This window comes from Rutilus rutilus (assembly GCF_951802725.1).
Source record: "Rutilus rutilus genome assembly, chromosome: 13".
Lineage (NCBI taxonomy): Eukaryota > Metazoa > Chordata > Actinopteri > Cypriniformes > Leuciscidae > Rutilus > Rutilus rutilus.
Genome location: NC_140218.1, coordinates 22766406 through 22792440, shown reverse-complemented (window position 1 = coordinate 22792440; position 26035 = coordinate 22766406). Strand labels below are relative to the sequence as shown.

Sequence of the window (26035 nt, the reverse complement as noted above, 5' to 3'; positions counted from 1 at the left end):
TTTATACGTTTTATGTAGTTGCTATGATAGATATGATGTAAACGAAGGGCAAAGCTTTGTCTCCGCTAGCCTTCTAACTAACGATACAGTATTGATGTAGTGTTTACTTTAGCTTTTGTAAGGCTGTTCAAAAAATAATAATTAGCCATGGTTTTGCAATCGATTACTGTTTGTATTACCATCGTTTTCCGACAAATATGATGAAATGGTGGTGATGGTTGTGATCTATCAAGAAAATTACACACAAAAAAATTTCACTCTGAAACATCCTGTGAAATCCATGCTTGCAAAGTCCATGCTAGAAATCCGTTCTGGACGATCCTCTTGTTCATTAACATTGTCAAGTTCGAAATGGTTTGAAATTGACGCCATCGTTAATATTTACATCTAAGTAGAGCTTGCGGTTATGAAGGGGCGTGACATTTTCGAACACGCGCTAAGCAAATTTGTCTGATATCCAAAAGCAAGGTTTCAGTTTGTGACTTTAACTGGGACCATGACACAAGTCTACTTTTGGCAATGACATCTTTACACATCATGATGACTTGGATTTTACTGTATTACAAGTTGAGTTACAAGTGTTTTTAAGTTATAGTGTGTAGTTGTGTTAAGCATGTGGTTCAAACTACTCTGACTTGTCCTGGGAGTAGATATATTTGCAAAGCCTATGTAACTCTAGCAGTCACAGGATTATTAGGAGAAACTGGATAAGGCATGGAAGAGTAATGATGACAAGCCTCGAGAATCTGACAAGGTCACTCCTTGTTCTGTTCTGTCACATCAAAGAAAATACAAACAGTGATTTTCTATCATACAACTCTTTACAGCAATTCAGTAACATCAAGGCTATAATGTGATTAGCTATCAAGGCATACGGGATCCAACACTCTTTTTTGGTTCACCAAAGAACCTTGAGATCAGTTCTCAAAACAACCATTTTGTCTTTAGTGTGAAGAATATTTTAATACAATGGAAAGATTCCATGGATGTTAAAGGTTCTTTATGGAAACATAGATGCCAATGAAGAACCTTTATTTTTAAGAATGAAGTTGACTGTTAAGCTTCTTTAAGGGTACAGGCATTTTATTCTATTTTAAAGAATCTTTGGTAGTACGTCCAGATTTCATTCATAAACACATTAAAAGCATCCAAAATCATATACTGTTTGAGTAGGAAGACCTTCTGCTGTACATTTTATAAAGAATGAACTTCACAACCCTTAAAAAAAGTAGGTTCTAGTAAAAATGAAATCAGGATTTCTTATAAAATTGCAATATTTTAGGTGTAAAGTAAAAAAAAAAAAATTCTGCGAAAGTAGTAGGTTTCAACTCAAAATTTCAACTCAGTAGTTAAAAAAGGTAGTCGGATTGAAAAGTTAAAAATCAATACTTTATGTCCACATGTTATTTATTTGGTGAGTAACAGTGTAACAAACTGATACAATGACTGACTTGCTTGACACATGCAAAGCCACCTCTCATTGTCTTTGTTTGGATGGACAGATTGACAGATAAGGGTGAATGAGGGTGAAATGTGGATGAGGGCACAAATCCTACCCTTTATGTGGAAGTGAGTTTAGCCTACATCTGTTTCTGGAAGCTGTTTATAGACTACCTAAATAACCTCTCATTATTATTATTATTGATTTATTTTGGAAGGGAAATTTGAGACCATCCTTCAGCTAAATATGGGGCAATGGAGGGCAAATAGAGGTGGCGATGGATTAGAAAGGGATGAAGAAGAGGGGTGGAGCTTTTTGAAGGCTACGCAGACATTGGTTGACAAGTTCACTGTCTTGAGTTTCTTGTCCAATCCTGGCCATTTTCTAGAAAGGTGAGAATAATATGAGGTCTTATTAGAGGAGTCTGGAGACATTTGTCCATCAGCGCACATTTAGGAGAAAGGCTGCTGGACAGAAGACCAATACTGTTTTCAGATACACACTGATCTCACTAACAAGCTGTCAGTATGGTAAGATATCTGGAAAGTGGATATGGACAAGATGCTTCAGTCAGTCAGTGATCTTTATATGGATGCATACTTATGACTGGAATATGTTCTAGAAGATCTAATGAAAAAGTAGATTTGTGCAGGTTTTACATTTTACAAGGAGTAATTTTTACTTGATCTAAACCTCTAACCCATATACTTGCTCTAACTTAATGGCATCAAGCTGATTCAGTCATATTAATTAATAGTCTTACTTCTTACATATACATATGTTACATATAAAGCACATTTTTTGAAGTGTAGAACGGTATGTCAAAACTAAGCCTGCGGATTATAAGGCTTGAATTTGAGTTGTTTGGCTTGTTGTGTTTGCAGGTATGTTTACAGTTCAAGTAAAATTCATAGCAGCGCAGTAGTAATTTATTAGTGAACTATCACTACTGTTAAGTATTTAATTCACATGCTACAAGTGATTGACTCCTCTTCTTTGCCTGTCATCTTTGATAGTGTTTGGCCTTGTTTGTGGATGTATTGCGGATACATGTGGTAATCCGCATTATCAAAAAGAGGGAACATACAGAGTTTGTTCAAATTGCTGAGACTGTCACGGTGCTTTGATATTTGCAATGCCATGTTGTGGTTCCTCGTAATCGTTTACAGTACATGTGGACAAAAGGGATTCTGGCTCTATATAAGAGGGCTGTATGTTCATGTAGGTGTTAGTTTTTTACTTAAAACCAATGACCAGACAAGAGAGACAATGGGTATTTGCTCCACAAGATAATAAGAAACAATGCTTATTTGATTAGAGCTTTTGTGCCCCACCAATTAAAAGACCAGACACGAAAAAAGACCAAGAGAAGATAGCGACGGTGAACATGTGTGATGCAGGAGGTGTTAGTTAATGACATTTTTCCTTCGTAGGTATTTGTTACTGCTATATTTAAGCACTGTGTTGTTCAGAGATGTTCGGCAGATGTCTTGTAGTTAAGTAGTTCCACTTCCATTTCAAAGATCTGTACATGAATCTCACATGGTCCAGAATACATTTGATAAAGAAATATTCCCAGTACAAGAACACATTATTGCCACTAAAAAAGAGAGATCAGGTGCTTATTTTGTATTCCAAGAACATAATATTGAATCTAAAGTGTATACATTTTATACAATTATATTTAATGTTAGTGTTTAATAACCTCCTAAAGAAGGCAATGTAAAAATGACTTTTCCATACATGAGATGAGATGTGATCTATGGCTACAATACATTACTGAATTTGTCATTAATAATGTGTTCTTGTACTGGGAACATTTGCAATATTTCTTCATCAAATGTATCAAATGTATTCTGGACCATGTAAGATTAATGTACAGACCTTCATGAAATGTCACATTCACATTTCTTTGTGATGCTGAGCACGTCTTTATTTTATTAAATCAAGGAGTTCTATACATGTTGTTTCATTTATTTAATTTATTTACTGCATATCCATAACCACAGTTGCTTCAGAGATGTTGAAGGAAGGAATCTGCTTCTCACATTTCTCTCCACATTAGTTCAATAATATTCAAGTCAGGTGATTTAAGCTGACAGGGTAGAAGTACATCTTGGTGCTCCAACTGTTTATGATCACAACACCATCTTTTTCACATTTTAGCAGTGGTGTCTGAGATTTGTAGCAATTGGAGCACTTTCATTGATGTTGGCTTTGTGAAGTTTTCTGTGGAAACACATGGTCTTAAGGGTGAATATTGAGGTTTGCTGTCACTTTGCGGCAGTTGTTCTGTGTTGTTATCCTTAACTACAACATGAGGCATAAGGATTCATGCATGGATAACAGCAGCCTTAACTGTTTGTACATGTTTGATAGTTAATGCATTAATTAACATTTAGGGGTAAACTAAAAATGTATAAATGTGATTGCATCCAATAACAAAATATCAAACTAGTTAATTCGTTTAGCTAATTATGATAAAAGCACGAGTATCATTTGTTTGCAAATGCCATCTGATTTGATATGTTAGTTAATTGTGTTGATGGTCATATACTTTGTGCTTAAAAAAAAATAGAAAAGAGTTATCAAGTTATAAAGTTATCAAGGTTTTCATCTTGTTGTTCCTGTGTCTGCTCTTTATTTGTCATGAATATTTCTGGAAATATATTTTATATCTTTATTTCCAAAGTCATTTTAATTTTCAGTCTGATGTGTTAAAGCCCCATGAGGTTCATATTATATAGTAATCTCTTTCTTATTAGCCCACTGATGCCCAGGCAGATGCCCGGTCTTTCCTCAGTGAGGAAATGATTTCTGGTGAGTGTGTGAAAATTTTCCTCATTAAAGTTGACACATTTTATTCACACTGCTTGCTTTTCTGAGGTCAAGTGTTAAAATAAAAGGTTCTGCTCACACAGCCTTTCACGTCCTGTTTTGAATTGAATTACTATTATTTGTATCTTTTTATCATCTGAAATCAAAGAATTCAAGGCTGCCTTCGACATGTTCGACACCGACGGTGGTGGTGATATCAGCACCAAGGAGTTGGGTACCGTCATGAGGATGTTGGGTCAGAACCCAACCAGAGAGGAGCTGGATGCCATCATTGAAGAAGTAGATGAAGATGGTAAGTCGAGCCCGATCTCACGGGAAAACGTACAAATTCTACAAGGTGGCTTATTCGTACGAATTCATACGACCTGACTCGTACGAATTAGTATGATTTTTTCAAAATCGTACATATTTTACGAATTGGCCAATTCGTATGAATTCATATGAATGACCTACCCCTGACCCCGCCCCTAAACCTACCCATAGACAAATCGTACAAATTCGAGGTCGTACGAATTAGTACGAATTAGCCAACTTTTTATCATTCGTACGAATTCGTACGAATTGGTCGTGAGATAGCGTTGGAGGTAAGTCGCAACACAAAAATGCTTTGTGCCAACCACACTTCAGAAACCAAATGCTCAAAATTGTTCTCTTTTTATTCCTCTATGCATTTCAGTCTGTCCCATCACATCTACGTTTTGCATCCTCAGGCAGTGGCACTATCGACTTTGAGGAGTTCTTGGTCATGATGGTGCAGCAGCTAAAAGAAGACCAAGCTGGCAAATCCGAAGAGGAGCTATCTGAATGCTTCCGTGTCTTTGACAAGTAGGTCACCCTCCGGTCCTACTCGCCCTTATTGATTCTCTGCAAATGCAAATTCATAGTCCATTTCACGCTTTAATTAATTTTTTTTTATTTTTTTATACTGGTAAATATCATAATTGGGCAGTTGTGGCCTAATGGTTGGAGAGACTTGTGAACTTAGCCTTCACATCATGTCAATTGTCACTTAATACATTTTTGCCAATTAAACAAATAAATTGCCAAATTGTCAGAATACACATTCATTTTTCAGTGCTTTTTGCTCCCAGATGGTGTAGTTACAATATCTTGCATTGTTCATCTAGCTAGCAAGAAGTCAAGCAGTCACTGCAGTGAAACCTCTACATGCAAAAAAACGTAATCTATAATTTTATAGAAAATTGCAACCAAGAGTCAAAACCACTTGTGTCTGGGGAAAAAAGTCAGGAAAAGGGGGAAAAAGACATCACTTTCTTATTTTATTTATCTTAGTTTTCTTATTATTCTTCCTGAATGGGAGTCTATGGCACCCCTATCAGCTGTAAAATGATGAAGGGTATTGATAGAGGTGGTCCTGAATACTAATCTGACCTACTTTGGGGGCTCTATGACATTGGCACAGAATTTGATTCCCCTTGTGTTGCAAATCAAGTTTTTAATGTTGTTTGTATGTCTATGTGGTGTTTTTAATATGCTTTAAGACAAACCATGTGCAAATTCATAAGTCAGCACTAAGTTTGCTGAGTATTTTCTTCTTAAAACTGCAGTGAACCAAAGACGGTCTCAAAATCGCGGTTTGAAATCGCTGGTGTTTCTGATGTCACAAACTACCTTGTTACCAATCACGTCAACAAATGGGTATCTGGGCTGCTGTGAGTGGGTGGAGGCGGGGCTAATTTGCATATTCATAGATCCACCTATACTAAATGAGGCAAGAGTGTAGAGTTACATTCAAGCTATTTTAAGGCCTGAATAATTTTTTTTTTCAAGGAAAAAACATTTAAATATGTAATTTTGGTGATCAAAGATGAGTTTTAAGGGATGCAATTATTGACTACAGGGGGGCTTTAAGGTACCTGAAATGTTTGAACATGGCGCCACCTAGAGTTCAGAAGATATATCTGAAAAAATACCTTTTTTGAAAATGATGTCTGAAATTCATTTTCCTGATGTCTTTACGTTCCTTGGTTCATGACAATTCCATTGATCTCAATTGTCAATTTTTTTCTCCAAAATTTTGCTGTATATTTAAAACTGTTTTTTTTTTTTTTGTTGCTGCTATTCCTCCTCCTCCAAATTTTGTCCAAGTTTGTCCCAAAATCATCTCAGATGAACTTTGGACCAAGCCACACAGAAATTACTGAACAGATATTTTTTAATATTCACTACTGTTTTCGAGAAAGTCTTTCAAAAGTCAACCGTGCCTGTGTTTGTTGTCTTATACACTAGGCTACTATGTTATCTTTACATGCTGGTTGGTTAGCATACTAACCATTGATCATTCTTTCTAATGTTGCTCTTTGGCCATCAGGATGAATAAAAGATAAGTTTGCAGCTAAGTTAGCTTAGCATTTTAATCATTTAGAGTGCTTAAGACAGTGCTTATTCGTTTATTCTCACACTGAAAGCTCATCCTCGGGATTAGCACAGACTTGTGTCCTCTACGTACCCGTGTGGAAAACACCTCAGACTTCACATCAGAGTGTGATGTATTCTGAGCTTAATGAAACAGGCCTTTGCATATGGATTCAAACTTATAATTAAGTTATAATAAAGTTATATTGATATGTATTTTTTGTCAAATGTATATGGTTCAAAATGATGTGCTTCTATGTATGACACAAAACACATTAAGTCATCAGTTTAATAGAGGAACAAACACATCCTGACAACACAAGACAATAATGTTATTAAAATGTTTTTAATGTATATTTTTTTTAACAGGAACCAAGATGGGTTCATTGATCGTGAGGAGTTTGGGGATATCATGCGTGCCACTGGCGAGCCGTTGGCAGAAGAAGACATAGATGAACTCATGGCAGATGCAGACACAAACAAAGATGGAAAGCTTGATTTTGATGGTAAAGCAAATCTTATTTATTCTATTTTTATGTGCTACTGTCTTGTGGTAAATAAAGGATCCAAAAGCTTAAAGGTTTTCTGTAGCGATGCAATAGAAGGACCATTTTGGATTCCCCAAAGAACCTTTCAGTGGACAGTTCTTTAAACAGCTGTTTTCCTCTTTAAATAATCTGAACCTTTTTCATTATGAAGAACCTTTTGTGCAATGAAAGGTTCTATTAATGTTAAAGTTTATTCATAAAACAATCGATGCCAATAAAGGACCTTTATTTATTTTATTTTGAGAGTGTATTAATGCATATATAAATACAATACACGGATACTCATTGTGATTCTCTTTCTTGACCTTCGAGTTCTTTTGAATCCCAAAATTTGAGGGAAGAAAACTTTTAATCACAATAACTGAATGCTAAGGATGTTCAGATTTGTGGAGAGTGTGTGAACAATGCCAGGAAATGTGTTTGTATGATACTTCATCTCTTTTTCCATTTTCATTCCAGAGTTTCTTAAAATGATGGAGAACGTCCAGTAAGAAAAACATACATTCCATCCCCTCCAAATCTTCATGAAAGCAAGTCAAGATGTTGAAGAACAATTCACACTGAGATCTTTCAAGGAAAAGAGTGCTGAGGACACAACAACACCCTAATTTAAATCACCAACTATAAAAATGGGCTGTAATTTGCGAGGGACAGAGAATATTATAGATCAGTGCCCTCTCCTTGGCGATGTTCCTGAGGGACCACAATATGATGGTCTCTATAAATAACTATCCAACCCTTTTAAGAGGAAACCACTTACCCCCAGCTGTCCCCTACCACACCTGCTTCTTCCCAAGACATTCTCCAACCTTCCGTCAAGCCCCTTCCCCTCTCCCTTTACAGTTTCAAAATAGCCCTGCTACAGTATTTACCTTAGAAACTGACTTAATGTTGTGTTGTCATAGAGATAAGAAATCTCTTTCCTTTAGCTCACATGTTAACAGTGTTTCTGTAAATCTATTAAAATGGCATGTTTTGGCAAACTACCTACTTGTTCATTTGTGATTGTATTATCTAAAATGATCTCCTTGTGTTAATATTATTAATCTCCTTGTGTGTGAAAATTTCAGCTAATTTACAGATAAAAGGAATTTCAGGCTAAATGTTTCATTTCAAGCTATGACTGAGACTCATGTGATCTTATCAGCCACCTCGCCTATAATTTCACTACACCCCATCAGAAAAACAAGATCATCCCAGCATGTTGGTTTCCAGTACCCCATGTCCAAAATAGACAACATTTTGGCCATCTAGTAGATCCATAGTGTTGCAGTTTGTATTTATCTTTTCGTCTGTTAGTCTCTTCCGATATTTTTCATACTTACCCTGCGTTTAGGACAGAGTTTTCCCATGGCCAAGAAAGGTCATGAAAAAGATCAATTTAGAATCCTTAAGACAATCTTTTGTGCCAGGAGCATGCAAGTTATGCATCATTTATGTTCTGATCAGAGACAGAAGGTCAGATTTCCATGTTTTCTTCTCATGGTGGATGATCCTTTTACCTCGTTGTCTTCAGGTCATACTGATGGAGGTATTATTTCATGCCAGTGCTGTAAATGCAATTCTCCAGAGCTGCACTCATATGCAAACTGCACACCCGACCTCTCTGCTCTCCTCAAAATCTCTTTATAAATCACTCCATTTCTGCCTGAAAGTATATAGTCTGCAACCCCCTCCTCCGAGATCCCCCACATCCTTCTCCAATCCACGTCCTTACGATTCCTCGCTCAGGAAACACATGCTATACATGGAAACTCGAGTTTAGTTTGGGGTACCTGTGTCGCCATTGCAGACTTTGGGTGGGGTAGAGTGGAGATCTAAATCATCTGCTATTCAGGGCGCACTGAAGATTTGCAACACAGCACCTTCCCAAGAGGTTTAGGATTTCTCGGCTTGACTAAAAGGGGGGCGGGGGGTGCAGAACGCTATTGGATCTCACCATTTTAAAAATGAATTTCCATCTGTACAATTAAGAAAAAAAGATGACTTATTTTAAATTATTATGACATTATTAGCTTTAGTTCATTTAATTTAGTAGACTTAGTAGGAATTCTGAGGGGAAAAAGCAAAGTCTCATGATGAAAGACTGCTAGGAAATCATGCTCCAACATTAGTGTGGCCAACATTAACATTTCCACAATTACTTTTTACCAGACACAATAAATAATTATGTAATTGTGTCTTTTATCAGTTCTTCCAATAAATACAGGCTTTCTGATAGTAAACACGGCCGAATAACCATTTTCCTGAATTCGTGCAGACTGTTCTTAAAGTGTACTCATTTCTCATTTCTATTGGCTTATGGGAGCAGCCGAACCCTAAAAGTTCAGGATTCTAAATCTGGAGGCCTGTGGGCGGGTCTTGGGTGGCCTGTTTAAAGTGTGTCAGAACTGTCACTTGATGTCTAGTCTTTCTGTTGGGGTGTGAGTGCATTGACCACTGCTTTTCTCGTGGATATAAGTGAGGGAGACTAATCCACAACCATGGTAAGAGTTTAAATAATCTAAGCGGTCAGTTTTGCTAATAGACGCATGAAAACGAAAAATGTGCAGATGGCCTATTAGTCAAAAAAGTATTTCAAATGACATCTATAAGTAATATATATGTCATTATTAAGAAAGGATATTATAATATTACAGTAGGCTATTATTAATAGTTCCCTTGCATTTATTATTTTTTTTTTTGCAAGCATTATAATAAAAATAAAAATGGGTCATTCTTCAGGTAGGGTAACTTTTCTTGTCCATAATGATGATTTCAAAGAAAACAATAGTACTGTAAAAAAAAAAAAAAAAAAAAAAAAATCATTCTAATTTTGAAGAATAGATTAAAATATAATAAAAACTTTTTTTTTAATGTACTTTTTCTCATTTTAAAGAAAAATTGCTTTATATTGGGCTCATGTCTGTCTGGGCAGAGATGTCTGACATAATCTGAGAGTAACTTTATTAGGTGTATTATTTTAGATGCTATTTTATATACTTTGAAAGTTAATTGACTGCTAGTTAACTTTTGCTAGCAGGACCAAAGCTTATTTGGTTTAGTTTTAGTTTTTTCAGTACCATCCCACAGCAGAATCCACTGTAAAGTAGCTAACGGCCATGATTTTTTCTTTTAACTATGCATTGTAGTTTTAACATTAATAAGTTGCCCCGTTTAATTACGTAAATATAAAAATAAATATATATATAAGAGTAGAGTGGTAGGCCTACTAATGGGTGTTTAAAATAAGGGATGGTGGTCAGAAATCAGTAAGTGTGTGGAGATTAACATCCTGCTATTTGATATGAAGCTGGTCAGCAGGTTAGGTTAAATGGGTTACCTTAAAGCTGAGGCGACACATTCCAAGGATCCTATTTCGGAATTACCATGTACAGTCACTGACTGAGGGGATAACGTGTTGAGTCTTAAAATAGTTGCAAAATTGTCCTGGAAGGGTGTTCTGGGCACCATCTGCTGTTTGCAAGGCCTAAAACCCTGTCTTAATTCATACAGATTAGTAAAACAAAAACAAATTACTCTCCAGAAGAACCAGGATTCCTTATTTATCAAATGAACACGTTGTAGCCTACTGTCCATGTCTGAAACTAACCGTTCCTAATGTAAGCGCTTTCACTTCACAGACTGACGCGCAACAAGAGGCCCGCTCATATCTGAGCGAGGAGATGCTTGCCGGTGAGTGTACACTCAGAAAAATGATATATCACCAATATCCACGTCTTTCTGTCCTATTAAACTATGCGTCTATCTTAAAGAGTTCAAGGCTGCCTTCGACATGTTCGACACCGATGGTGGCGGTGATATCAGCACCAAGGAGTTGGGTACCGTCATGAGGATGTTGGGTCAGAATCCAACCAGAGAGGAGTTGGAAGAAATCATCGAGGAGGTCGATGAGGACGGTAAGCAAAATGCCACAGATACATTGCACAATATAACTCACAATGGACCGAAATATACTACGCGCAAGCTTATTTTTCGTGCGTTCTTGTGTTTCGCAATTTGCTGCATTCTCAGCTCTGCCACAAGGGGCGATACAGTAGACACTGGTTTAGGCCATAGACGGTTTAGGCATAATGTCTTTTACGGTCAGTTATTTCTTTCAGGCCAAATGATTAGTTCACTCCAGAATTAAAATGTCCTGATAATTTACTCAACCCCATGTAATCCAAGATGTTCATGTCTATCTTTCTTCAGTCGAAAAGAAATGAAGGTTTTTGAGGAAAACATTCCAGGATTAAATTCTGGAGTGGACTAATCCTAAAGCAGAGCAACAGTTTGAAAATAATCTTGCTGACTGAAAATTAACATCCCGTTTAAAGTAAAAAATATGTGAATGATCCTTCACGCCAATGGAAGAGAACACATCAAGTAGGCTATGTTCAACATCTGTGTTTGCATTCTTGCGTAAAGTATTTTTCAGGTCCATGTGATGATGTCTATACATTTTGACAGATTAATTATAAGATCTGTTTGGTTAGAAGCATAAAAATGTAAAAATATTGATTGTAATAACTAAGGTACTTAATACTGAAAATTGTAGGCAGCGGATCCATCGACTTTGAGGAGTTCTTGGTCATGATGGTGAGACTCCTAAAGGAGGACCAGGCTGGCAAGAGTGAGGAAGAGTTGGCCGAATGCTTCCGCGTACTGGACAGGTATGTCATTTGATATCTTCCGTGTACACCTGTTTTTTTAATGTGACCTAGTCTTACTTTAGCATATGAAATGCTGTCAATCTGCAGGAACGGTGATGGCTACATCGACAGAGAAGAGTTTGCTGAGATCCTCCGCAGCACTGGTGAAACCATCTCAGAGGAAGAGATTGATGAGCTGCTTAAAGATGGAGACAAGAACAACGATGGCATGCTGGACTTTGATGGTATGATGCGGTTTATACATTTAATTTCATTTTACTTGTAAACTCTGATCAGATACTGAAGTAACACAATGTCTCTTTCCCCCCAGAATTCCTCAAGATGATGGAGAACGTGCAGTAAAACAGAGACTCACGGACATTCCTCTCCCCTCTCACCCCTGCCCACTGAAACCCTGCCCCCTCAATGCCACTCAAACTCACTTTCCCCTTTTGTCCTCTTTCTGCCTCAATCTCACCTCTTCAGCAGACAGACAGATAAACACCTGCGTGGGGTTTGCCAAGGTTGGGCTCCCACTGACCCTCATGCAAGACCCAAGGAGCCAAGCTGTGGTGTGGTTCACAGGTTCATCATGTTATGATGGCGCTCAGTTTGCTGGAAGCATATGACATGGTAGACCCCACGTTTGTGGGTGTTTAGTCTAGATCAGCAGCTTATTATCGCTGCGTAGACCAATGCCAAACCCACAACCACTTCATTGTATTTAAGAACACGTGCTTGAAAACAGAATAAAAAATAAAAACACATTGTTTAGTTGGTCTGACATTTTGATTTGTATGGTTTTGTTTTGAGTTGATCAATTAAACATTCTTTTTTTTTTTCTCCAGAGTCTCTGACCCCAATTAGTTGACAATTTCTGTATATACTAAAGACTATTACTGTTTATGTAGAAGCAAAACCCAAACCTTTTACAAATATAAACATGATAATTCACTTAAAATATGCCGTTCAGCGTTATTCGACAAACTGTAGGAATAGCTTTGCTTTTCTATTGCACATTTAGATTTTTAACATGACATTCTTTGTGTGCTACAAGTGTGGAGATCAGTAAATTGTGTCTTGTTTATCTGGTCAATGACTGCTGAGTATTATTTGCAAATTAAATGGCTGAACACTAATAATGCAAATAACTGAGAATTGAAAGCTGGTAAATTAAATCCATCCCTCATTTCTCTGACATGCACTGGAAAAAACTAGAAAAAGTTAAAAGAACAATGAATGAGACAAATAATAATCCAGTTTATACTGCAAGATGCATTAATGTATTGTATACACTCATGTCTAAGCTATGAATAGAATGCATATAATGTGACAAAAATATCCAAAGCAAAAATCTCAATTAGTTACATTTACATTATTAACAAATTGCAAATGCTTTTTTATAGGCTACTTCTAAACACTATCAGGCACAATTTACCAAAGCAATTCCTTTTACACTTAGATTAACCCTTCAATTTGCAATAATTTCAGTTTTTCTTCAATATTTAATATTAAAAACAAACAAAAAAATTAAATCACACACAATGTATCTTCATTGTAAAGGGCACATGATGGTCTTCTCATCACATGCTATAATATTTGTAGGACTATCTTGCAGCATACAAAACATTTTAAGGGAAATTAACATTAGCATATGCTAAACTATCATTAAAGATGGTATTAAGGTTGCTTTACATGTCATCTTATAAATAAGAAATTGCCATGTTTATTGAAATTTCAAGATGTACAGAAATGCTTCTTAAAATAATAAAACCTTTTGTCTTCCATTAAAGGTTTACTATATATTTAATGTTCAACAACTGAAAAACTATAATGATGTTACAAATCATCTTTGAAATGAATTGTGAACTGTCTTGCAAACGCAAAAACACTGAGAAATTAGAAAAGTGGGCTTAGGTTTATAACAGGTCCATAATTTACAGTCAAGAAGAAACGCTTTTATCGTCGATTGAACAAATAACATAGCAACCGATGGCCTTTTTAAGACCCATAATTGGCTTCGTCAAAGGCTTTGCGAGCCTTTTTCAACTCCTCGTTCATGGTGAGCAAGTCCTTCACTCTCGCAAACTTTCTAGGGTCCTTGCGGATGAGAAAGACGATGTCCTCCACCTGCACACGGCCCTGACGTCCTATAGACATCGCCTTGTGTGTCATCTCCGTGATGAACTCGATGACCAGATCCTCCAGTATGTCCACTGATTCGGTGTACGGATTTTGGTCGTCTCCAAACCCATACATCATGCAGCGAAGCTCCTTCGAAAAAAGCCGCTTTCTTTTACCTTGGCCCGAATCTACCCCGTTACCTCCGTCGTCTAAATCCTCGTCAAAACCAGGATCTTCCTCTTCCTCAGCCATTCTTTAAACGAAATGCAATGCGCTAATTAGAAACAGCCATACAAACACAAGAGTAAAATATTCTATTTTATAAAAAGACTAACAGGCACCGTGTTAAGGTATAATATAACTTACATGTGAAAAATCGAACGGCAAAACAAAACACCCCAACCAGCAAATGCAAAGACAGGAAATTTTGTTCATTCATAGAGCGCCTAAAAGTCCCTCCCCTCCGCTTCCGGCTCATGGGACCTTATTTCGGAAAAAATATGTATGGTGAGAGACAACTTATCTTTTTATTCCGTCTGAACTGTGCCCTGAATTACACATATGATGTTTGTCAATTTAAAAGATAATTATGAAAGTCAAGAAAGTCGCAGTTTGTCATAAAACAGAAGAGTAACATTTAGTTTTATGTGAAAATCGCTCAATGAACTACATCTCTCGTCTCGCACTATGTACGTCACCAACATGCATCGTATGTGTGCAGTCTGGTACAAAACACTCAGGCATGACGGCGTAACGTTACGATTATAACGTAAGACTATAGAAAAAATGACAGACGTTAGCTTCAGTAAAGTTAGCTTCATTCATTGAAAGAAAAGGTATGACGTCACATGTGCGCCTTTTGGGTTTGTAGTCTTTGTAATTACGTATTTTCACAGTCTTATACCTCAACAGTTTTACATCAAACTGCGACTTTCTTGACTTTAAAATGTATCTTTTAAATTGACAAACATATGTGTAATTCAGGGTACAATTCAAACGAGATCAAAATATTTGTGGTCTCTCGCCATTGACTACCATACAATATTTTTCCGAAACAAGGTCCCGTGGGCGATATTTTTTTTTCCGAGGATGGTAGGGGAAGACTCGTGAATATTCATTAGGGAAGTCATCCCTGATTGGTCTGATGACCTACCCCTAACCCCACCCCTAAACCTACCCGCCACTGAGGGTCTGATGACCTACCCCTAACCCCGCCCCTAAACCTACCCGTCACTGGGGTTAAGACGAATCAGGGATGACTTCCCTAATGAATATTCATGAGTCTTCCCCTACCATCCTGGGAAAAAAAATATCGCTTCCCGTGCGTTTATATCGGAAGGGGAGGGACTTAGGCTCTCTATTTACATCTAACACGACACTGATGGAGACATACAACCGCCAGCGCCAACCTAGAGTTCTGGATGACGCATACAGTGTAAAGGCCGAAACATTTCCCGGAAAAGTGTTTCTTTTACGTCACAACGTGGCATTCTTTCTTTGTTCCAAACAAAGTGAACCGTAAATTTCACATGCACAAAAGCAAAAGGAATCATTTTAAACTGTTTAAAGTTATATACGGTTGTATGTCTTATTCAGTTTATTGACTCTATGTGTAGTGATAAAAAAGTCAATTTTATTTTTCTTGTATTTGCTAAAGAGTTAAAGACAATTGTATAGTAAAACAGTGAACTGGCTTTTTTTATTTAATCGTATTTTAGATTTTTTGATGAGTTGTCGGCTCAGTTTGATTCAGTCCGATTCGAGAACAATTTGTTTGGGTCTAGACCGGTTCAACTGATTCACCAAAAAGATCCAACACTAAAGAACGAATCTAACAGAGCTAACGCGTAGCTCATAGCAGCATTCTGCGATATTACTCGCTCAGTTCACAGTTGCTTGGGCAAATAATTGGAGATTTTGAAGAATATGATATGAATAAATATTTGATTTCAAAACATCTCGCGTAATCTGCTTGGATTTCAAAATTTCCCGGGATTGCAGTGCATGTGTCAGCAGAGCAACGTCCACGTCATAGCAGAAGTAACTACACAGGGGTGTTTGACTGACTGACTAGGTTAGGTTCACAAACAAGTTATTTGAATCGCACAATTCTATGGCAGATTCGCGCGCTAATGTCACCCTGGTGCTGTGAGAAGAAGCACGCCAGCAAATGATGGTTACATAGTGTTTAATGCTACCAGCTTTACAAGGACTATGTAAACAGTGAGGTAAGAACATATGTGATCACCGACCTTAGCTAGTACTGGTTAGCTGTAAATGGCACAGTCAGCGTGCTCAAACTGTCAAAGCATCAGTGAGGTAACAGGGTTTTAAGTGCTCGCGAGGGCTTAGGAAAACATTTTATTAAAAAAAGAACCCTAGCATTTATTGCTTAAATATCTAACAAAACAAGATTTGTTTCAGCAGGCACTTTACCAGTCATTGTAACGGTACAGCTGTTGCACTCTTCAACAAGTGCTTCTCTGATCAATACGACACAATCGCGCACATTGAGAAATGTTGGCCCTGCATGTTCTTATCAACCTACTCAGAGTTAGATTTTCCACATGTTAACATACTTAGTGACTGGCTCTGGTTAATTCTTATTACCTTCCTTTCTTTTTTTACAGTGCCTAGCGGCGCCTTGTTGTATCCGGGTTGTCCAGGATGGCGTGGCCGATGCAGTTCCTCTGTAGGGCGCTGCGCACTGTGGGCCTGGTGCTTTTCTACTATGTGTTTTCCATTGGCATAACTTTCTACAACAAGTGGCTCATGAAGGTGAGTTGTAGTTCATTTGCATAAAAATCCGCCTTTTCCTTCTTGAAACTTGAATTTGAGTTGTTTTGTTTTGAAGAGAGCACTCTTATTTGTTCTGTTTGGTTTTGTATAATGTCTGTTTTTATGTTTTTGTCATTTGCCCCAGGACTTCCACTTTCCTCTGTTCATGACCCTGGTCCATCTTGCTATAATATTCTGTTTCTCTACACTGACACGCTTTGCCATGCAGTGCTGGACGGGAAAGCCTCGAGTTATCCTTCCTTGGAAGGTTTACCTTTCTAAAGTAGCCCCAACAGGTGAACATATTTCTTTTTTTTTTGTTTTGGAAAAAGTCCAAAGTCGTCCAAAGACCAAAAATGTGTTTGAATGTGTGTCATAATGGTTGCTGAAGAGATAAACAAAAAGATAGCTGGTTTTATCCAACACAGTTTGGGAGGGTGAAGTCCACATTGATTGTGTCAAGAACGGAGAGAATCTAATTGCTTGGTTTTCTCTGCTTGAATATTCGGGGGTCCATTATCTTTTGCTTGCTATTGATTAACCACGCCCTCAGCGTCATACATTCATGATCAGTTCATGTTCAGGTTTTAATATAGATTATTTCATCCTGGCTAAAATTTGTATTATTGTGAGATAGTGTTTCATAATATCTATTCAACTGTTTGTCTTTGTCCATCAGCCCTAGCGACAGCGCTGGATATTGGACTGTCCAACTGGAGCTTCCTTTTCATCACTATTAGTTTGTAAGCATGTTGTTTTATTATTACCTACAAAAAAAAAAATCCCGTAACACTATGTACTACAGTCACACAGACAATCAAACATTTTTTGTAGATATTCTTAGTCTTAGATGTGCAATCATGCTTTTTTTATTGCATTCTTGATTCTGATTGGTCGGTCATTTGATTGTGCAGTCAAATATTTCGTGTAATGACCATTAAAATTATAAAAATGTATGAATCAATGTATATATTAGTGTTGTTTCTGACAATCCATTATCTCGTATGACACTTTTTCTCACAAAATCGGGTAATTTAAAATAAATTCATTTCATTTATTAATATATTTGGTATTAAGTAGTTCTATGATTAATGAGAAAATGTAAAATCAGCTGGTCATTATTGCAAAATAATCCTCTGACATTGTCTGATAAGATTGTCTTAAAATTTGCATACTAAATTGTGATTGGTCTTCTGTGCTTATATTTAAACAATTCAGATCCACCTTGTATGGAGGTAACAAGAAACTAAATGTGTGCTGAGCGCCATGACAGCGGTAAATCGGCTCTGATGTAGCATTTATTTTAGAATCCTGAAAGATTTTTAAACACTAGGCATCATACAGTTGCCATCTTTGTAAATGGTTACAGAGACAAACTGGGCATCACTAAATGACTGAGTATCACGTACTACCAGACATTTAAGTCATTCCAAATGAAACAAACTCACGAAGAAACATGCGTCTCATTGTTAGGAGATGCATGACCATGAAAACTTTAAAATATCGAACATTGATTTTCCCTGAATGGATGGGATCAAACTCTGAAGCTAAAAAACTGAGTCATGTAGTTTATTCCATGTAGTATGCTATTCTTGACCTGTGTTACAAGTTCTGGCGTTTGCTTCAGGAAATGCAAGTTAAATTAAAACTACTTGGGATTTTTGGGTTTCCTGTAGGTACACCATGACCAAGTCTTCAGCTGTTCTCTTCATTCTCTTTTTCTCCCTGGTCTTCAAACTCGAGGAGCCGGTAAGTGTGTTTATACACTTGATTCTTGAATAAAGGAGTAAAGAAAAGGAAGCTATCGTTCATAAGAAGCTATCTTTACTTCAGACACATTAAACATACATTTTGCATATGTAAAGTTTTCATCAAGGTGCAGCAACGACAACGTGCAGTATTTCAGACATTTGAAGACTTCACATGCAAAAAGTCCATCTGACATTTTTCTTTTAAATGAGCATTTTTATCAGGCTCTAAGTTTAGGTTCAGTAATTTCACTTTAATGGCAATGAAAAGGTCAATTATTGAAATGGCTTATTATGCTCATTGCTCTTATTATGCTTACAATCATATATTATAACCACTGATCTATATAGAATGACTATAGTCATGAATGAATGAATATATAAGATGTAAGAGCTTTTTGAGTGGTCACACTGAGAGTGTTACCCCCTAGTGTGTTTTTCTTTTCATATTTTTCTGCATTTGGCTGAGCAGTTTGAATGGCAAGAGTTAGATCCAAGCTTAATTGTACAGCTGTATACCTAAAGAAAAAAGGGACTGTACTTTACCACCCACTTTTCATATGTGAAAGCAAAAACAAATGAACGAACAATACCTGGACCGTAGGCCAACCGGCAGTTAGTATCACACTGGTTCCCTTTGTAAGAGCACAATTATAAGCATATTGAGGTTGCAAACGCAGACTGAGCTAATGATGTCGTAGAATAAACCGTGAAAGTGTCTTGAGCTAAGTCTTGGTGTGAGGAGATCATTGAAAGTTTCTGAAAAGTTCACTGAACTGTGTTAGCATTCACAAAGTAAACGGATGCCCGTTCTATTTACGATGTACTACTTTCCGCTCGTTACTTCTGATACGAAGGTCAAATGGATTTGCATGACAACAGTCACGTCCGGTGTATAGGGTGACCACCTGTCCCACATTTTGCTTGAGCCGGTCAAAATTAACTGTTTATTAGCGATTTAAAAATGTTATCATCCAAATTGAATGGCAAATATACTTTCCAGCTAATGTAATTCAGTCTTTACATAAGTAATAATAGTAGTAAATTTATCTCTCACACGTGTCCCGCATTTTCCTGCTAAATCACATGGACTGTCCTGCAACTGAGCAATAACCAGGTGATCACCCTACCAGTGTAGACGCGGTGTAAGGCTCCAGTCACTGCCACAACTGAAAATACACATTTTTTTTTTAGTCTGGACAGTTTAATAGGATAATAATAATATTTGTAGCTTTTTTATGGCAAGCAGTCAGTATTGCTTGCAGGTGCCAATCCATCCAAGTGTTTTAAGGGTAAAATCATGTCAGTATATGTCAGTATAAATCAGTCCAAGACCGCTTTTGATTTTAGCTGCATTGAAGACCCCATGAAATGTCATGAATGCAGTTTTATTTTTTGTTGAATAAATTTTGGGATGTTGGGGCGAGAGATATCGAAGGACTTGGTGTTTGTTGTAGGTATTGTGTATTGCCTTACTCTTTTGAACCCAACAGAACCCATTCCTGATCCTGGTGGTGTTGCTGATAGCCAGCGGTCTGTTCATGTTCACTCTCAAGTCAACTCAGTTTAATCTGGAGGGTTTCCTTATGGTCTTGTTGGCCTCTTTTATCGGAGGGATCCGCTGGACTCTCACTCAAGTGCTCATGCAGAAAGCAGAGCTTGGTAAGTCTTGGTGTGAGGAGAACATTGAAAGTTTCTGTTAAGATCGCTGAACTGTGTTAGCATGTTGTTATGACCTGTGTTTGGTCTGCATGGTGAAGTGTTGAATTCTCGTGACTCTTATGTCCTTCTCTTTGCCACACAGGGCTTCAGAACCCCATAGACACCATGTACCATCTACAGCCCCTGATGTTCCTGAGCCTCTTTCCTCTGTTTCTTCTCAATGAGGGTCAGTCAGCTATTTTAGGGTTATCTCACAAAGAAACGTCATGGTTGTATTTCACCTCAGAATAAAAAATAACACATTATGTTATTGTAATGAGCAAAAATCTCATCCTGTCTCTAAACTATTTTTTAAACTAAAATAATCTTACAGGGTTTCTGCCGGTCTTAAAAAGTCTCAATTCATCCTTGCACAAATGAAGGTCCTAAATTCATAAAGTCATGGCATTAAATGTAGACTGGGTAAACCCAGCCCGATCTGCTGGCGATTTGATTTCGCCCTGCAGCTCAGGCTGGAGACCTGTACATTCTTCTATCCTGCTTTCGTTACAAATTTGCGGGGACCAATCACAAACTGGCTTATCCACCTGGCGCGCTATTGCCGGGTTTAATCCAATCCAGTTCCTTTTAACTTCTCGACAATGCTCAATGGCTTCTTTAGTTTAGCGAACAAATCGCTCGAGTGGGTGTAAATACCACTCACTTTCATGGTTTTTTTGCACAACCTGCAAAAATCGCTCGATGCCATTGCTGCTTCTGCAAACAGCTAATCAATGCTCCAAACCAACACGTTTGTTGACACGTTTCCTGTCTGGAGTTTTCGCTGGATCGTTGGTCTGATTGGTTGAAGGACTATCCAATTGCGTTCAGAGTAATTTGAACTATGCCTGTTGATCACGCCTCTTGTGCAGTAGAAAATACAGAGCAGACTCCCCAGACTAATGTTCAATCTTAAAAGATTGAGCTTGGTCTGGTGATAGCCAGACTAATTAAATGTTGCATGCATTGCAAAAAAATGTATATCTTCCTCAGTATTTTTACCTAAACATCTTTAAATCAAGATACATTTACTTGAGATGCTAATGTAAAATGTCTAGAAACATTTAACCGAATTAAGTGAGTTTTTGCTTCAAACAAGAACAAATATCTGTCAATGAGTTACGAATTAAAAATATAAATTAATTAAAATGAGTTCCCTTAAAATTAAGTCGATTTTTCTGAGCCCATTGGTAGATATTTGTACTTGTTTTAATCATAAACTCAGTAATCATAGGAAATTTTCACAGGAAACAAGAAATCATCAAAAAAATATAATTTTGCATCTCCTGTAAATGCATCTTGATTTAGGAATCTTTAGACATTTGCACTGGAAAACAAGACACGAATACTGAAAAACAACATCACTTTTTTGCGGTGTGATCAGAAGGTACTGTAAAAGTTTTTTTCATATTCTAGTGGTTGGGAGCAGAGCGTTTCATGCTACTTTTTTTGTATAATGAATTAAAAAGCAGTGGATGTCTGGATATCCACATTTACATTTAGAGAACATATTGACGTATTGGGTTCCCTTCAATTTATTCCTTACGTTTTCTTTACTTGGTCTTAAAAAGGTCTTCAAAAACATTTTATGAACCTTGCAGAAACCCTGAGCTTTGATTCAGTGCGACTAATATTACCGTAACATATACTTATAGTTATACTTTACAATACCCCCTTTGAAATGAAATTCACAAATACATCTTAATGGTTCTAAAATACGTTTCAACTACGTCATTCAATATATAATTAATATTTTCTCTTGGGGTAAAATAAATAAATCACCTGGACCTTTTTTGCCAGTGCATTTGTGTCTCAAGTAACCTGTTGCTTGCCTGTTTCTTCATCTTGTCATTCATGAGTAGGACTGAGTGTGAGCACCACAGAGAAGCTCTTCAGGGTCAGTGAGCTCTCACACCTGCTTTACACTCTGGTGACTCTGTCTGTGGGCGGCATGCTGGCGTTTGGACTGGGCTTTTCCGAGTTCCTGCTGGTGTCCCGCACATCCAGCCTCACGCTATCCATTGCAGGCATTTTTAAGGTGAGAATACATCTTAAGGATTTTCTTATTTGCTTTTACATACCTATAAGTAATATAAAAAGCTGCAGAAGCTCTTTGCTTCTTCATCTTAATGTCCATTTCTCATTAGCTCTGCTAGGTTTTCAAGCCTTCATTCATATTCTTCACAAAGACATTCTCTCTGTCTCTCTCTGTAGGAGGTGTGCACTCTGCTGCTGGCAGTGGAGTTCATGGGGGATAAAATGAGCACAGTGAACTGGTTGGGCTTTGTTGTGTGTCTCTCTGGCATAACACTACATGTTAGCCTCAAAACATTCTATAACAAAGGTAAGACATAATCATAATCCTGATTATGCCTGTAGATGTTTGTAATGCAGTGATTCATACAGGCGTTTGGGTATAATGCTAAAGGCAACTTTAAGTCGCAATGAAATGGAAGTAGCAACACATGTTTTCTTCCCTATTTTGACATACATTAAAGTGTAACAGATTATGTGAGCGTTTTGACATAAGAGGTCATAGTACTATAAAAATATACTATAAGTTTCAAAGCTCAGAACCTTATTTGTACAAAAACAACTTTTAGTGAAACCAAGCTCAGAAAGTGGCTTGTTTGGGAATTTTCACATTGTTACGTCATCGTGTTACGAAAGACCGCCTCTGCAGAAGAACATCATTGCCTCTTTAGCCCCGCCCACCGATTTGCGCATGTCATGTAGTAGAAATACGAGACAGAAGAAAACACAGGATTACTCCAGCATCAAAACGATAGAGATGCCTCTAAGGATTACAGTATATTTTGAAATGCCAAGTTGTGGAAAAACATCCTTGTGATCTTAACATTAAGAAAGCATGGATTAATTTTATTTTTAACAAAGTTCCAGTCATGTCACGTCAGTCGTTTGTCCGGATTTGTTTTTAAACTAGACACAGTTTGACGCAGGCTTTTCAGAGAGACTGAATAAAAGCTTCAGTGAGCAACATCTGTTTTGTCATCAGTAAGACATTATAACACGTTTCATTTGATTTAAAACACTACACTGCATATGACAATGTATACGTTTTCACTTTCCAAGTACTTAAACTTTATTTGCCACAACCAAGACTTATAAATATCTCTCTCTCTCTCTCTCTCTCTCTCTCTCTCTCTCTCTCTCTCTCTCTCTCTCTCTCTCTCTCTCTCTCTCAAATTCAAATTCAAAGGGGCTTTATTGGCATGAAAGTTTTTGAAACAATGTTGCCAAAGCAAATACAAAATATTCAAATAAAATATATATGTAATATATACAAATATAATAAAACAGTTGTATGAACAACAATAAAAAAAAAAAAAAAAAACCTTTACTATATATAAGTTATGAAACTTAACACAATGTTTGGATATATTGTGTGTGTGTGTGTGTGTGTGTGTGTGTGTGTGTGTGTGTGTGTGTGTGTGTGTGTGTGTCGGTCACTCACTGCCCCTCAGGTTGTGGCATGTTTGTACATATTGGGCAGCAAGATAAGTTCTGTCTCCTTCTCCCAGGAGAAAGTTTAATTTAGAACTTTCATTCAGGTCACATTCTCTCTCTCTCTCTCTCTCTCTCTCTCTCTCTCTCTCTCTCTCTCTCTCTCTCTCTCTAAAGAGAGGGTCAAAAACAGGATAGAATATAGCCTATTACTTATATATTAGGATTTTTTATTTTTTATGTAAACATCTGGGTAACATTATAAGTGGACCTCAGAGAACAAAATTAAAGAAAAATGCAGTTCATGACCCCTTTAACCATGTTGTCGCACACCGTTCTCATTTCTGTAATGTACATTTTTTACTATTACTATATTTATTTATTATTATCAGCACATTTTAAGAGAGACTTTCACATATAGCCAGTACAACAGGACCTCTTCTGGCATGATTGAAGGCGGAACTATCGCCCGACAGGTGTTGTGATCGTAAACAAACAATGTAAACAAAAAAGCAGCATGTTTTGCACTGGATGTCTTGTCCTCAGAAATGCCCCAAAAAGAAAGAAAGAACCTGACAGTTGACACGTTCCTAGATTGCATGAAGAGAACAGTATAGAATCCTCCAAAGAGAACTTGAGGTAACATATTTTTATTTTTAGCCAGCAGTAAAAATAAATGGAGCCTAGTCACTGGATTGCTGAAGCGTCTCCGCTATCGTTTATCTTTTTTCACTCTGTCGTGGTAGTCCCTCAAAGAAACATCATAAAGGCAGGAGTACTGGCATAGCTCCACGAATCTTTCCTCCATTGCACAAATACTATCGTCTCTTTCGTTTCGGCATGTTTGAAAGCTGTGGAAGACCGAAAAATAATGTAACATACTAGTCTTTCGGTTGTGAAGCATCGCAGCAACTATGACACACTATACAAGATAAAATGATCGATTTTTGCGTCCCGACGCCCATTGTCGTAATCCCCACAATACCCTACATCAAACGGATCATGCCAAAATCGGGCTAAAATCATGTTGTCTGAACCAGGCGTTAGAAGGCGCCAAGCTTCTAGAAGAAGAAAATGCTCAAAGCTTGTTTTTGAAACACTAATTGTTTTGTTGTTTTGAAGACCAGGTATTGGTTGCTCTAAGTGTGTATCTCTGTCTTTTTTTTAGGAAATGGCCCCATGGTGAGACAACTACCTGTCAGAGACAACCCAGACCTTGAGCTTCCACTTCTGCAAACAAAAGACGACTATTGTGAAGACACCAATGATGAAGAGGAGCATGAGATTCTTTACTAGTTTGAGAAAGACATGAATGTCCTAAATATACTCATGGAATGTTCTGCTATAAAGGCTCATATCGATGGTCACATTGACCACAGGTATTGAACAAGCCTCAGATATGTAATGAATAAGCATGAGAAGAGACTATACAGCTAATGTATGGGGGATACATTTGTGTTGTCTGTCTCTCCATGATGCTGAGAGGACACTGCTCTTGGGAAGAGAGGACTCTTAAAAGCCACTGGGTGATTAAAAGGATAGTTCACCCAAACAGTTCACTTCTGTTGTCATTTACTTACCCTCTTGTCATTTCAAACCTGTATGACTTTTCTCCTGTGGAACACAAAAGGAGATGTTTTGAAGAGTGTCTTACATAGAATGACAGTGGATGGGGACCAGGGACTATCAAGCTCCAAAATTGTAAATCCAAATGAAGTGTGTGCAATATTCCAAGGCCCCTGAAGCCGTTTGATTGACATTCTACAATAAATAACTGATTTAGCCTTTGAAGAAAAAGTCACACATGTTTTGGAAGACACTAGGGTGAGTAAATTAGACTAGTTTAATTTATAGGTATATGTGGCATCAGTCGCAGCACAGGACCAATCTCCAAGTGGCCTTATACATTTGTTTACATGACTATAAAGGATTTATTGTGTTGCCCACAATAATTGTGTTGCCCACAATAATGATTTCACTAATTATGACACAGAATGTGTTGTGTTTTTTTTTTTTTATTAATAAAATGAACTTGATTTCTTCTATCATGAATTCCTTCCCTTTTAACTTTCTGATGGCAGCTTTATGAATGACATGCATTTACTTCATCGCTGAGCAAATGTTATCAACTCTTAGAGAGGGAGGCAGAATTCAGCAAAGCAGATTATATAGCCTAATTAGATTTGTTTGGAGTTTTCATTCAGGTGGAGGGAAGTCTATAAATTCATGAACCTGATTGAGTTCGAGTTTGTTTAGTGGATCAATTATGAAGTCAAAGAGGGCCTGTTCAGTTCCAAATAGTCTGAAGATCAAGAGAAAGTACAGTTGTTTCAGGAGATGGAAATGAATTTGCTTAAGTGGAATTTATCCTTTGGTCTTGCG

At 37.3% G+C, this 26035-nt stretch overlaps 4 protein-coding genes across 5 annotated transcripts; 3 read left to right on the top strand and 1 right to left on the bottom strand.

Annotated features, from left to right (window-relative positions):
- Positions 1-1828: 1828 nt before the first annotated feature.
- On the top strand, positions 1829-8325 carry tnnc2.1 (troponin C2, fast skeletal type, tandem duplicate 1). Its single transcript, XM_084428374.1, has 6 exons — positions 1829-1971; positions 4207-4261; positions 4428-4571; positions 4990-5104; positions 7025-7161; positions 7663-8325. The coding sequence occupies exons 1-6, from the start codon at positions 1969-1971 to the stop codon at positions 7692-7694; spliced, it is 486 nt and encodes a 161-aa protein (XP_084284500.1). The 5' UTR covers positions 1829-1968; the 3' UTR covers positions 7695-8325.
- A 1254-nt stretch (positions 8326-9579) lies between these two features.
- On the top strand, positions 9580-12929 carry tnnc2.2 (troponin C2, fast skeletal type, tandem duplicate 2). Its single transcript, XM_084428375.1, has 6 exons — positions 9580-9689; positions 10827-10878; positions 10959-11102; positions 11744-11858; positions 11946-12082; positions 12169-12929. Exons 1-6 carry the CDS (start codon positions 9687-9689, stop codon positions 12198-12200), a joined length of 483 nt encoding a protein of 160 aa, XP_084284501.1. The 5' UTR covers positions 9580-9686; the 3' UTR covers positions 12201-12929.
- A 148-nt stretch (positions 12930-13077) lies between these two features.
- Positions 13078-14434, bottom strand: taf13 (TATA-box binding protein associated factor 13). The gene is made up of 2 exons (XM_084428377.1): positions 14328-14434; positions 13078-14214 (listed from the first exon to the last, which is right to left on the bottom strand). The coding sequence occupies exon 2, from the start codon at positions 14211-14213 to the stop codon at positions 13839-13841; it is 375 nt and encodes a 124-aa protein (XP_084284503.1). The 5' UTR covers position 14214; positions 14328-14434; the 3' UTR covers positions 13078-13838.
- Positions 14435-15315: 881 nt separating this feature from the next.
- On the top strand, positions 15316-25698 carry LOC311302459 (solute carrier family 35 member C2-like). Of its 2 annotated transcripts, none has more exons than XM_084428356.1 (10): positions 15316-15396; positions 16592-16739; positions 16885-17035; positions 17419-17482; positions 18416-18488; positions 19981-20149; positions 20292-20375; positions 22051-22226; positions 22403-22532; positions 24822-25698. In XM_084428356.1, exons 2-10 carry the CDS (start codon positions 16629-16631, stop codon positions 24947-24949), a joined length of 1086 nt encoding a protein of 361 aa, XP_084284482.1. In that variant the 5' UTR covers positions 15316-15396; positions 16592-16628; the 3' UTR covers positions 24950-25698. The 2 variants fall into 2 exon arrangements, with proteins under 2 accessions (XP_084284482.1, XP_084284481.1); XM_084428355.1 differs by having other exon boundaries at positions 15351-16189.
- The last annotated feature ends 337 nt before the right edge of the window (positions 25699-26035 follow it).